The sequence below is a fragment of the Taudactylus pleione genome, unplaced genomic scaffold (assembly GCF_031769625.1).
Source record: "Taudactylus pleione unplaced genomic scaffold, aTauple2 ptg000602l, whole genome shotgun sequence".
NCBI lineage: Eukaryota > Metazoa > Chordata > Amphibia > Anura > Myobatrachidae > Taudactylus > Taudactylus pleione.
In genome coordinates, this window is record NW_028285004.1 from 3,800,137 (window position 1) to 3,814,961 (window position 14,825).

At 44.4% G+C, this 14,825-nt stretch overlaps 1 protein-coding gene across 2 annotated transcripts in view; it reads right to left on the reverse strand.

Annotated features, from left to right (window-relative positions):
* IVNS1ABP (influenza virus NS1A binding protein) overlaps positions 1–14,825 on the reverse strand; it is a 98,890-nt gene that overhangs the window by 20,639 nt on the left and 63,426 nt on the right. For both annotated transcript variants that reach the window (XM_088453908.1, XM_088453909.1), the window contains exons 5-6: positions 14,429–14,504; positions 10,082–10,255 (exon numbers count right to left, since the gene is read on the reverse strand). In XM_088453908.1, coding sequence (XP_088310034.1) covers positions 10,082–10,255; positions 14,429–14,504 — 250 coding nt within the window. The remainder of the gene's footprint in view (positions 1–10,081; positions 10,256–14,428; positions 14,505–14,825) is intronic.

The following is a 14,825-nucleotide window of genomic DNA, read 5'->3' on the forward strand; positions in this document are numbered from 1 at the left end:
ATTATAGAAGTATCACGTATTAAGTCAACATAAGCACATATGTTATAGTCATGTTCTATCTACGAAAACGGTTATTCACATGTAATCAAAGTAGATGAACCTGTGGGCAAATAAACATCGGCTGGAGAAAGTATGGAGCTGCTGTATTACAAAGGAGCTTCTCACAGTTATGCTGATCTGATGGGGTTTTTTTGCCAAACAACCAAACAAACATGTTCCCATTAAAAATATAATTTTCTGGGCCAAACCAGCCATTTGGCAACTGCGCTGCTTGACATGAAAATCTATTTAAACCTTTAACCTCTTGCATTTTGTAGTTGCATCCAACCTCTGTGATGCAACAGTGTCAGAAGGCCCACCAGTGGCTGCATGGAGGCAGCCACCGGGTTCAGGAGTCGGCTCCCTTTGAAACCCCAAACTTCGCTCCCCGGGCACAGTAAAGAGTGAGCCTCACAGGATCACTCAGCTGTGACTACAGGTAGACAGTCTTCCTGAAGCCTGGCTTCACACAGCTCAGGGCACCCTCGGCTGCCTGCACTGCTCTTCATCCAGACTGATTGGCAATCCTGACAGGATCCACAGTGTGAGGTTCTCAGCTAGCTGCTGCCATGCTCCGCCAACACCCAGCACACTCTCCCAGGGAGCGAGCTGCAGCAGTGTTGGGCCTGCTGCAATCTTATCTTCTTGCAACACTGCAAACAGTAGATTTATACTGATTTGTTTTGTTTAAATCATTTGTGTAAATAGCTTTATAACATCAAGTATAATCTTATTACCAAATCTGCATATGTAAAAAAAATTAAAAAATTATACTGCATCAGGTTTAAATAACTATTTACATTAGTTAATAGAAAAAAAAAAAAAAAAAAGACAAATTTGTGACATTTTTTTAAAGAAAATATTAGCCAGTTAGGAGGTTAAGCTACACATGCATGACTGAGAATGACCAACCAGCAGCATGTTCGGTTTACAGTAAATGCAGTGCTAACCTAGTGATGTTTTTTGATTCCTACAGTTGCATACACAAACATTTAGTAAATGAACGATTATTAAACGATTTTCGTTCATTTTTCAAGGGAAAAATTAATGAAAATAGTTCAAAAAAATCGTTCATTACATTTAGTAAATGAACGATTTTAGTAAACAATTTTTGCATTCCCTTACCTAAAATCGTTGAGTTGGTCAGTCTGGCTGAACTACAAACGTGAACGCGCATGAACGATAATAGTTCATCGTTTTAATTCAGAAAGTGAACGATTTTTTCAACGATTAAACGATAGTTATCGATAATCGTTCAAAAAATCATTGTGTGTATGCACCTGAAGGAATTAAGAGGCAAACAACAGACCATGGTGCATCATTCCATGCATTAAAGCAGGGGTGGGGGCCTTTTTTCTGCCAAGGGCCATTTTGATATATAGAACATTATTTGCGTACCCAGTGCCTGCCACGCCCCCTCCGTGTGAACACAGGGGGCACATAGGTACTGAAAGTATGCAGAGGAAAAAAAATAAAAAATCAGCAAATTATAAAAATTGCCGATAATAGATTCTTCGAGATACTTCATGGCTGCTATTACATACCATTCCCCTAGTACTAGAAAGGCATTTTTTCCCCTCTTAGGGACCGCCCACTTTAGGGTATATAGCTGCCTAGTCTTGAGTGTCTCCTCACCTTCTTGGGAAATAACACATTAGGAAGGTTATATTGTAGGCTGCCACGAAGTATCTCAGAGAAACAAAATTATCGGCAAGTTATAATTTGCATTTCTCTTCTTCGTGGCAGCCATTACTCTGGGATATACCAAAGCATAATATAAGGGAGGGGAATAAATAGTCAACAGAAAAAGTTAATGACTATTTATTCAAGCCACTGCCCCTGTGAGAACATGACTTCCAAAGTGGGCGTCTGAAACAAGCATAATGCCTTGAGAAAATATGAACAGATGACCAGGTAGGTAGCTGCTGCACAGATGTCTTTCAAATATACTTGAGCCTTCTTAACCCATGAAGTCGCCACTGCCCTGGTCGAGTGTGCCTTCAGATTCTCTGGAGTTTTATGCCTGCTTTCCTCACAATCAATTGTTTGAACCATACTGCGGTCATCTGTTTCGTTGGCGCTCCGCCTTTTCCTTGCACCTGTGTGCAGCACAAACAAATGCTTTGCTTTCCAAAATTCTTAAACTGTCTAAATAGACAGAAATTGACTGCAACAAACCTAACTTTGTTTAAATAAAATGTTGATACTAGTGGCAGGAAACTTGGATTTTTCCTAAGGACAACTTTATTTTGCAGGATATTTAAAAAGGGCTCATCTGCCCATAACGCTCGACTTTCACTAATTTTTCTTGCCGAAGTAATAGCGGTTAGAAAAACGTTCCAGGTTAATAGCTTTATTGGAGTCTCGATGTAATGGTTCGAACAGGGGTAACACTAATGCAATCAGTATTAGGTTTAAGTCCCATGGGGCTAAAGGCCAACCTAACTTGAATCCGTATTTTTTTCATTGCCTGGCAGAACATTTTTACAAGATTCTCCTCTGATAACCTTTTGTCCAGTAGAATACTTAATGCTGCTATTTGTACCTTAATGGTTGAAGTTGCCAGACCATTTTCAAACCCATCATGTAGAAACTGCAGTACTTGGGGTGTATCGGCCTTTAATCAAATCTTGAGCCAGCCCAAAATATAAAGGTTTTCCAGGTTCTGTTATAGATATCTGAAGATACTTTATCGCTTGCCTAAGAAATCGTACCACTTGTTCAGACAGTAGTGGTTCCCGTTGAACTTCCACACCGTCAAACAAAGATTTTGAAGACTTGGTTGGAACACTGATGCAACAAACTTTGTGTGATAGCCAAAGTCCATGGATTGCCTACCGCCATTCTCACTACCGTTGGGAACCACACAAGGACTATTACTTCTACTCGTCCTTCGCTGATCTTTTTATTAGTATATGAGAAATCGGAAATGTTGGGAACACATCCCAGTTTGAAATTCGATGGTATGGAAAAAGCATCCACTCCGCTTGTTCCTTGTTGATGGTATCTTGGGGGACCAAATTTTATCACTATGCTCTGAAAAACTTGTGCATCCAACTCCTATTTTCTTGGTAGCACTTTGTATCTGCTAAGGGAATCTGCAATAACATTGTCCTTCCCTGGCACATGAAGAGCAGACAATGAACAGAGATGTTCTTCTGCCCATTCCAGAATTCTTGACACTTCTTCAATTAGGACTCGACTCCTGGTGCCAACTTGACGATTCAGATCTGCCACTACTAATACATTGAGCAGTATTCAATTAGAGCGGATCCGCGATACTTTTCCGCCTCCCAGACTTTGCCTACATTGCGTCTTTTGTAGGCGGAAAAGTATCGCGGCCGTGCCCGCTTTACCCCGTATTCAATATGGAAGTACGCGAAAACTGGACCCGCCTAAACTTGAACAGGCGGAATGTACTGTCAGATTTGGGGAAATCAGCCTGACACCCCCCCCAAAAGATGCTCCGACAAGGGGGTTAGCTATGGTACCCCCCAATTTGACTTACTGAAGGTATTTGGTGTTTTTAAACGGGTTCAATAGCATTTTTCTATACGTGGTGCAGAATAGTATTCAGGAGTATTTTTTCCAGAAAATAAGTTATCCCAGCAAATTTGGGGTACTTGAAAAAGGGGGCCAGCATATTTAAAAGTCGCTAAAATTAAATTGAAAAAATCGTGAACAATCCACCTGCCACAAGCACCTGCAATCAAAAAACACTTGGGGCATACTTGGCCCCCCCAGAGTCAAGTTCGCTAGTTTTTAACTTTGTTCCCAAACATTTTTTTTACGCCCCCAAATTCAAATAAAGGTGTTAAGTGTTTAAAATCTTTGGGGGACTGTCTGAAGACTGCACGGGGGTTCCAACAACGTTGCACCCCAAAACCCCAATTCTGCACTTTTTTCCACCTCCCATTCATAGGCGAAACTTTTTTGCCTATTACATTGCATTGACTCTCCACCAAGGCGGAAAGTCTTTCAAATGAAATACGGAGTAAAACCAAAACAGAAAATGACGTCATCGTTGAAAAGTTTTTGCCAAAAACAAGCGAAAACAGCTTTTCGCTTCAAATTGAATACGGGCCATTGTCTGAAAATATTTTGGAGGTTTTCTTTTCAAGTGATCTTGAAAACCATTTATAGCATTCCAAACTGCACTCATTTCTCTCTGATTCGAGGATATCTCCTTGGCATTCCAGAACCCTTGTAGACTTTGTACAAATAGATGTGCTCCCCATCCTGTTGATCTTGTGTCGGCAGTTGGAACGAAACACTATTTCTGAAAATGTTCTGAAGTTCCGAAGTAGATTCCACTGTAACTTCCTAATTTTCCATCTTTCCCATGGGATTATATCAACGGTAGATGACATCATTCCCAATAGACGTACAGCATTTTGTTGCATTACTGAAGTAAAGAAGCCAGCCTTCGAATCTCTGCACATTTTGTTCAAACAGTGATATGGTGTATTTTCGAGTGTCTACTTGCACACCCAGCTATTTTAACTACTGTGCTGGATCTAACGGACTATTTCCCCAGTTTATTATCAAACCGTAACACTGAAGAAAGTCTATAGTTCTGTCCACTGAATCGGTATGATTTACCACCGGACGCAAGTTGTAATCTCGACAGCGGCTGCCCGAAATGGGTGAAAATCCTGATCGTCCCTAAGTATAGACTAACCTAATTCCCACCCCTAACCCCAACCCTCGCTTAGGGGTAGCTAAATTTAACTTTCCCCCCAGTGCCTAATCCTAATCCCCCCTTCCCCGTCGCCTAAACCTAAGTCCCCCGGGAGCCCTAAACCTAAGCCTCTCCCCCCGCGGCTGTACGCACCCCATTATCCCTTCGATCGGGATGCCGGTCTCAGTAAAATGACAGGTGTCTACATTTAGACGCCTGTCATTTAACCCTCGCCGGGATAAAGCAGTCGGAAAACCGGCTGTTGGTATTAGGTCCGCCGGCTTCCCGACTGCATACCCTGTTCACAGCTTCTCTCACCATGTCTCTTGAGCTTCCACCAATTAGCAGATCTAGTTATGGCCAGACTGCTATTTCTGGTCTTCTCAACAAGATATGAGTGTCACCAAAACCTTTTGTTAATATTTTCAGGGATGCTGCCAAACTAAAAAGGAAGACCGGTAAATTGGAGAAGTTTTCCTTGGAAGCATAATCTCGAAACTTTCGATTCTTTGCATACCAGAATGTGGAAATAGGCATCCTTTACATCTATTGAAGCCAGGAAGTGGTCTTGTCTTATGCCCGTCAGAATGGGTTTCAGGGTTTCCTTATGACATTTCTTCACCCTCACAAGTTTAATTGTCCAAGGTCCAAAATTGCTCGGAATCACCCTGTCACCTGAAAAATTGAACAACATTTCTTCTCTTCTGACCGCAAAACAATTTCTACAGATTTTCCAAAAGTCTGCAGGGATCCTGAAGTAGTCATGGTCTCAGATTGCCTCTCCTGTAGGATTGGCGAAAGAACTGCCTAGTCATACCTGAAGAGGAGTATCTGCCTCTGTATTGCTGTCCAGGTTTATAACTTCTGGCTTTAGACTGTTTAGCAGATTTATAGGGTACCTACTTAGTCTATCCTGAGGCAATTTTACAGATTTACCTCCTGTCCTTTGGAGTAAAATTGCTTTCAAATTATTACCAAATTACAGATAACCTTCAAATGGTAAAGGGGCCAGCTTGTTTTTTGAATGCATATCGGCTGCCCATGAACGCAGCCATAGGGCTCTTCTCGCCATCACTCCTGCAGTCATAGATTTTGCAGAAAACGCTAGCATATCAAATGAAGCTTCACACAGGTATTCTATAGCTTTATTCATATTAGAAAGACCTCTCAAAATTGTTTCTTCCAAGTCTGTATGCATAATAGACGCCCAGAATCTCAAAGTTCTGGATACTGAGGCCATCGCAACACCAGATTTCAGAAAAACTGCTGCAGAGCTATGCATCTATTTTTTTTTTTTAAAGAACTTTCAATCCTTTTATCCATGCTCTTAGTACAGCCCCATGTTCAAGAGGGACAGTAGTTTTAGAGGAATCAGCATGGCCGGCAGTTCAAATCCCGACAGCAGCAGCCGGGCAGGTGTGAAAATCCCGATCGTTAACTAAGGTAAGTATCGCTAACCTTTCTCTCTCTCCCCCCCCCCCCCCCCCCCCAACGCTCCCTTAGGGTTGCCTAAACCTAACCCCCCCCCTTCCCTGCAGCCTAACCCTAGGTCTCCCGGGAGGGTGCCCAACCCTAACCTCCCCGGGGGGCTGCCTAACCCCAAGTCCCCCCCGCCTATCTAGGAGTAAGGAAAAAACTAGGGAGCTATATGGGGAGGGAACCTATATACCCTAAGTGGGCAGTCCCTAAGAGGAAACATTTCCTGTCTAGTACTAGAGTAATGGGATGCAATCCCAGAGTAATGGATGCCATGAAATACAAAGTAAAGCATTTTACATACTTATGCTCAGCAGAAGGCACCTCATGATGTGCCCAATGCAAAAAACCCTAAGCTTTTGTACCAGACATACAAGAGTATGCGTTTGCGTGTGGCTGAGCGGGAACAGGAGGTACCTCCCATGGAAGTCAGCGCTGCTCTTGGACAGGGGCACCATGGCGAGGAAGCTCATCAGGAAGCCCAGGATATACAGGGTATATTGTGCAAAGAGGACATTGTTAATCATAACACTCGGCAGCTGCGGATGGGTGCACATGGAGACTGCGGAAATATGCACAGGTCCCCCAGCCTCGGGGACATGCTGCTGACAGTGCTTATGGTAGCTACTATACAAATCTCTCATGGCATTCCCAGCTCATCCCAGTGGCCTGGCCTCAGCCAGTTGCAGGGCAGCAGCAGTGGGGGTTGTGGTGACACTAGTGAGATGCAGGGGGCAGGAATGTGAAGCAGGGGGCTGTGGTGACATGGCATAGGTTATGTGAAGCAGGGGGCTGTGGTGACATGGCATAGGTTATGAGATGCAGGGGGCTTTGGCAAAATTAAATTGCTCCCGGACGAAGCTGGAGTGGGTCGCTAGTGCAATAATATAATGAAGTGCCATATACATTAGTATGTTGATAATTATTCATAAATGCAGAAGTCACAATTTCAAAATAAAAATACAAATAATTGTTTGCTTTCCATTAAAAAGCAAACCAGAAAATGATTTCCTGCAGTAGTCAAAATGGAAAGGTCAAGTAACTCGAATAGACAGCTACAATGTCTAATTATAGCCAGTAATGATTTAAATACGATCTTGCTGGAGGGCAATGTGTAATCAGTGGCTGAGAGTCATCTTTGCACAAGCCTATTAGCATTTGCAAATTACATGACTCTTAAAAGTTAATGGTAAATAGAAAAACAGTACAAAAACACAACACATTGTGTGTGAACTTAAGAATTGTTTGGTGCACAATAGGGTAACTATTTTACATACACACACACATATATATATATATATTTTTTTTTTTGGAGTGTGAAATAAAAAAATACTTTATTGTGCCCCATTTCATTTCAGATGTTTATACTATGGCATGGTCTGGTTTATGCTAAGATTTACCAGACATATTACATAGATGCTATAAAACAGTTAAAAGTGTAGGACAGTTAACTAAATAAAAAGGAATGTAAACCATATTAAAGCAATTGTCTGTTTGAACCTACTAGAAAATTGGTTATTATAAGTTATATTTTGTGTAGGATATATAGGATAATGAGAAACAGAAAAGCTGTGTCGTACCTTGATTGCTACTCTGACAAAACACTCGGGGACAACTTAATAAAAAAAAACAGTTGTATGCTTGAAATAACATTAAAAAAGGTGTGGCTCAATTTGCACCTCCTACAGGCAGGTCAAAAGGAAAAAAATTTACCTGGCTGGTATTTTTTTAATTTTTCAAAGCATTTCTCTGCAGTTACCTAAAATATAAGATACCAGCACTAAAAATGTACGTTGATGTATTAAGCCTGTGCCTCTATATCTTTTATGACTGGAGTGCCGCCGTGTGGGAGTGCCAGTGTGTGTGTGTGTGTGTGTGTGTGTGTGTGTGTGTGGGGGTGCGTGTGTGTGTGGGGGTGCGTGTGTGGGGGGGTGGGTGTGTGGGGGTGCGTGTGTGGGGGGGTGGGTGTGTGTGTGACTATTGTTGGGAATGACAATCCCTTTACTAGCTGCGTAAGTGACAGCGCGTTGATTTATTCATTTTCAGTATGGTTTATGCAGTTACCTGTTAAGAATAAGGCAGGGTACACATTAGACAATATATAGTTATAAGGTGGTTCGGAACAAAGCATCTTGCACAATGTCCAATGTGTACCCACAATAGCGGGCTCCCATGGGTTACATGCGATTGGCTGTTGCGACACAGCCAATCACACAATATTGTATGCATGTCTATGCAGTGTAATGAAGGTTGAAACAAGGTACCGTTCAGTAGTTTTTACATCAGATTATGTGTACTGGCAATCTTGCATGGTCCAGGGGTTGAGGTAAATCACCCCGACCATCAGCAAGATTGCAGGTCGCCTAAGTGATCTGACTGAAAACTACATATTTTCATTGCATCATAGAATTTTATATTTGTAGAAAGGTGAGGGAGTTTGAAGGGTGCTTGCTGTTCGATAAACACCATGGTGCAGTGAGGTTAATGCTTTAACTCTTAAGAAAGTTGAAATCATTTGCTGTTTTGATGCAGAGGAGTCCTCCTACACTGTGGCTTCGGTTGCGCCAAACACCCATCTCGGAGCGCCAGGTACTGCGTGACTCCGTTAAGCTGCTTTTGTTCAAAATGTATGTCTTAATTGCACAAACAGAACTCGAAACAAACTTTGCTAGATTGCACTGAACAATTTGACCTGCGGCAAACATACGTCTGTGTGCGTGAATGAGTCTGAAGTTGTATACAAAGTGCTAAGATGCGGCAGCTTTTTTTCAAACAGAGTTCGGTTGTGCTTCATCTGCGACTTATCCAAGTTTCTAAAACTAATTCTTGTGTGGTTAAAGTCGCAGCCCAGTGTCTGTAGTAGATGCACTACACCTCTCGGAATGGCTTAGTCACGCCAGGCGTCTCAAGCATGTTGGCATATTGAGCCTAGAGTGATCGCGCAGAGCAAAAAGTTTGTGGGTCCTGGGGACCCCTCACTAAAAAATGTGGGTCCGTCACTGTTTTTGGGTCCCATCACAAAGGGGGGGGGGGGGGGGGGGGTGAGGGCAGGAAGTAGTTGGGACATTGCTGGGGGCAGGTATCAGTTGGGGTAGAGGGGGGATAAGGACAAGCAGCAGTTGGGGTAGAGCTGGGGGTAAAGAGGGAGAAGTCGGGGTGGAGCTGGAGCTAGAGAGGGGTAAGGGCAAGCCGAGCTGGGGATAGGGAGAGGTGAGCGCAGACAGCTATTGCGACACTGCTGCGGGGCAAGGAGAGGGCTAGGGGCAGGCAGTGCTGGGTGTAGGGAAGGGCAATGGCAGATAGCAGCTGGTGCTATGCTGGGGACAAGGTGGGGGTTAGGAACAGGCAGGACTGGGGGAAAGGGTAGATAGCTGGCGCACTACTGGGGGGCAAGGAGCAGGCAATACTGGGGGGTAGGGAGGGGGTCAGGATAGCTGCTGGGGCAGTACTGAGGGTAGGGAATGGTGTAAGGGTAGACAGCACTTGTGGTAGTGGTTACCTCCTTGCTTTTGCTGGAAGCCCCGGCCGGGTCATTGGCTGGGGACACGCCGCTGCCGGGCCGCAATTGGCTGTGAACACGCCGCTGCGGGAGCACTGTTCGGCTGCTGCAGCTCACACATCGGAGCACGTCCTCCGGGACACACTTTTTTAAAAACCCGAGTCCACAAATGCCTGTAGTGCGTAAAAACGCGCTTTAGAGCGTATTTTGCGATCCCTGAGCCTAGGTGTAGTTGGACACATCTGTAATTGTGAAAAATTACTAGACATTCAACTGTGCTTACAAAGCAAAAAAAAAAAATAAATAAAATTGCAAAGCAGGCAGTGGGAGGTATTTGAGCCCAGTAATAATGCGTATCAAGAAAAGTTTGTGTGCGATTTACTCACCTTAAGTCGTGGAAGTTTAAGAAAATCATCTTGTTCAGAAATTTCAAGTAGATGCTCCTGTATATAACTGTCTATTTTACTTAACAAGCGCCAATCTCCCATGGTGTTCACAAAATTACGATAAGAGATACAGCTCTGTGCATCCATTTTGGATAATAAATAATCTCCACAAACCTTGAAAAAAAACAAATTGTCATTACTGTCACACAATACTATACTTGTTGATGAAAGCAGAGTTTAAAGTCCGTGGGAAATGCAAGCCCTTATTCTTTTGGAGAGTTAAAACCATGCCTTACACTAATTGTTTTGGGAAGAGATTCGCACACATTTATTATCAAATAATAAGTTGAGGTAGCAAACCATAGCCAGTTTATCATTGTGCAAAGACTGCTCATGATGGTATTGTAGACCAATATTTTTAGTCAGCTCTTCGGCCTAAAACAGGAGTTCCCAACCACGGTCCTCAAGACAGCACAGGTGACTTAATTAGTACCTCAGTTAATTTGAATTTACCACCTGTGCTCAAGCAGGGTTATCACTAAAACCAGGACTGTTAGTGTGCCTCGAGAAGGGAGGTTGGGTATCACCGGCTTTAAACAATGTTTTCTAAATCGTGCACACACAGGGATTGATTCATAGATGTATGTTAATCAGTCGGTTAGTGTACATCTTCAATGGTCTAGGGCAGTGTTGGCTAACCTTGACACTCCAGCTGTTATGGAACTACATAACCCAGCATGCACTGCTACAGTTTTGCTATTAGGGCATGCTAAAACTGTGGCAGGGCATGCTGGGATATATAGTTCCACAACAGCTGGAGTGTCAAGGTTAGCCAACACTGGTCTAGGGTATGCGCATGTGCAGAGGGGTCCAGCCGCAGCTTGTCAATCAATCTTTGGGGGAGCGTGGCTTGCAACCGCTCTGGAAACGGGGGCGTGTTGAGGGACAATGCCAGGGTCTGCATCGTTGGATGCAGATTTCCTGGCCTAACAGCTTCCAGGACCTGGCCAGGCTGCGGTAGACTTCAGCTTCTGCAGCCTGGCCAAAGGAGCAGTTATTGGTCTCGATTGTGATCCAAGGCTGCGACCTTGGTCACAATGCTGGGATCATAGATGCAGCAAGTAGATGTTCGTTTCCTACAGATGGACGGAATTGCAGAGTCGCTTATGTGCGGCTCTGCAATTCTGCCAATCTCTAAATCAGGCCCATAGTCTGTAGCACTTTCCAGAGAATATTTTACCATTCACATCAGCCCCAGCAAAGCTAACAATCTATAATTACTACCACAAATACAATAGGGTTAATTTCTAGTAAGAATCCAAAAAAACTACTATAAAGTTTTTGGATTGTGGAAGGAAACTGGAGTACCCGGAGGAAACCCACACAGTACATTAACAAGGGAAAGTGCAAAGAAATGGGATTCTACACTCACCTAAGCAGTTTTTCACACACACAGTAGGTGGATTAGAATTGTGTGGTCTTTGCACACTACCACCATTTAGCACTAAAATTCATGAATAATTTACATTAATAAATCCCAGTCACCATACACTACTAACAAAGCAAATTGCCCAGAAAAAAAAGAAAAGAAAAAGCTCCTTCGGAGGTGGTTGTTTGTTAAATGAGGAGCTGGACACTGCCAGTCCTGGAGAAGCTAGATAATCCCACAAAGGAGTGTCATCATAAAATAATTCACAGTAATAAGTGTTGCCTGCTGAAACAGATGTTGCTGGATCCTGAACTGGATCATCTAATGAGTTCAGAGTCTGGCTGCAGTCACTGTTTTGTCTGCACCAGAAATTTTCTACACTGACATTCTCTTTTAGTGCTTCTTGGGGAGGAAGATTTACTGTGTGGCATATGAACTTGAGCCCTGCTGGGTGGCATATTATTAACGGAGGACACTACTGTATGAGATGAGATTTTAAATTGGGGCAGGTATGGGCATGTGGCAGAATCTGATGACCATTTATGTGTGGTTAGATGGCATGGCATGTGGTTAGAATGAGGAGCATTAAAAGGATGTGTGGTGGTTCTTACCTGATAAACTCTTCTCTGTTTCCACTGACAAGACTGGGTTATATGGTTAGTGCTGGAGGAACCAAACCACGTACAAAGACAAATGAGGATGTCACTAATCCATCAAAGGAAGTAAAGGGACCACAATTTCCTGATTGAAATGAATCTAGGACAACTTTTGGAAGAAAAGCAGTAGTGGTCCGACCGTGCGGTCATGGTGAAAATTATGGAACCCTCGTGGCAGATGAGATAGCCAGGAGAAACAATCTTCCACGTAAGCCACCTGAGGTCTAGTGAGTCCAAAGGCTGAAATGGATGGCTCTGAAAAGCAAGCTGTACCAGAAGCAGGTCCCAAGTGGAACCGGGTGGAACAAAGGGGGGCTGGATGTGGAGCACCCACCTCGAGGAAAGTCTGCATCTCATGAATGACTGCAATACTTACCCCAGAGGGCCAAGACCTGTACCTTAAATAGGGAAGTAAGGCTAAAGGTACATGTCCAACCCTTCCTGCATGAAGGTCAGAATCCTGGAGATGCGGATCCAACCTCTGACTGCACTCCAGGAAAAGAAGGCTTGCCAAACCCAGTGATATACCTTAATAGAAACAGGTTTCCTGGCATTGTATGTCTCAATAACCATCCTGTCAAAGCCAGGCAAGGAGGATCCTGGAACAAGGTCGGGCTAAAGTGGAAAAGCCAAGGGGGAGCCACAGACAACCATGTGCAACACAGTTATGGTGCTGAGCAAAAAAAATTGAGTCCCAGGAACCCCCCACTTTAAAAAAATTGGGGTCCTACTCCACTGTTTCTGGGTCCCATTACATATTATGGGGGGTGAGGACAGGCAGCAGTTAGGACAGTGCTAGGACAGGTAGCAGTTGGGGTAGAGGAGGGTTAAGGGCAAGCAGCAGTTGGGGTAGAGCTTGGGGGTAAAGGCAGGCAGTGCTGGGGGAAGGGAGGGGTTAAGTTCACACTGCAGTTGCGACAAAGCTGGGGAGCAAGGAGAAGAGAACCGCAGGCAGTTCTTGGGGTAGGGAGGGGGATAAGGGCAGCTTAAAGTAGTAGTAGCAGCCCCCCCACACCTAAATTGTTTGCCAAACATACCCCCTTTTGTCCACCCGCCCGCCACTCTTCACTATTAGCAGCAGCAACCGTAACAGCAGGAAGTTATCCTCAGCCACCCCCACCCACCACAGTACCAAACAGCCACCCATTAAGCAGCAGCACCCCCACCTGCCACAGCAAACCAACCTCCACCTGCTTATTAAATTTACTTAAATACTCCTCCAGGTCAGGGAGTGCAGCCAGCGTCCTCTCGCCGGGTTGCCAGTGCTGTCTTCTCACTGGGTGCTGCAGCATCAACGAAAGGCACTAAAGGGCTGGTTCCACCTCCACGTTATATGGCCGGGCCATGGAGACATTTGATTAGAAGCCAGGGGATTAGCCACAACGGAGTGCGTCCCCGGGGACTCACCCATTCTACAAAAGCAAGTCCCTGGTCATAATTTTCGGGTAAAATGCACGTTAAAGCACGTATTTGCGACCACTACAACGCCGTGCACAGCCGGTCTGGAGCGACCAGGATAACCATTCCACCTTTTTGCTTCAGCTTGTGATGTACCCGAGGCAGCAGGGACACCGATTGGAAGAGATACGAGAGGAAGCGCCCAGGGGATGGACAACACCTATGCAGTGCACCCACAGTAGCGGCCACCCAAACTATGCAGTGCCTCCACAGTGTTCCCAGTATCTGCCACCCCCCCTATGAAGTGACCCTTAAAAAAAAAAAAAAAAACCCCCGCAACTTAGCTGATCCACGCTCCTGCAGACGACCGCCGCTGTCCGCTCTGCACTATGGGAGAGAAGTCATGACGTCTCTCCCAACCTGCTGTGGGGTAAGAAGTAAGGCGGAGCTCATGAGTGAGCTCCAGCCGGCTCACTCCGTGGACGACGCAGCAGCCAATGAGAGTCTCACAGACTCATCGGCTGCTATAACAAACATACAGCCGCCGCTGGCGGCTGTGTGTTTGTTACCCTGTAGTGTGGACCACGCTTGTGGTCAGCACTACAGGGCCCGGGTGTTGCTGAAAATCTGGTCACCATGGCGACCTGGCCCCAGGTTGTGTCGAGCCCTGTATTACACTTAAGCAATCGTTAAACACATTAGAACAATTACAAAAATCATAAATGCAACCATATTGTAATACTTTTCGCGGATAAGCTAGATCAATATTCACTACTTGAGGGACTGCGGTTTCCTGGACATGGGACAATGTTTACTTTAGAGCAACCTCTCCACAATATAATCATTTGTAAATTAAAACCTTACCTGTCTTACGCGATCTATTTTAAGTTTTTTTGCCGCAGAGTAGACATCTTTTACTAGCTCCGTCTCAGCTTTAAGTCTGAAAAAAAAATACAAAACTATAAAATAAAATTGCAAATGTTTGTTATAGTCCATCAGTTCAAAACAGTCTTCATTGGAGCCATGTTTTTAAAACCTGCCTATTCTTGCCGACATTAGATCTGTCTATCGACACTGACTCAAGTCTTATGCTGGCTACACATCAGAACTATGGCTTAATGTGTAAGGGGGACTCGTGTTTGGTGTAATGTGAATGGGGGGTACTATTGTGTGGTCATGCCACTTACCTGTGAGACCACGCCACTTTTTTGGACTCTCCCTATTTGAAAGTAGTACTTTAGCTTACTGGAACAGGGCACCA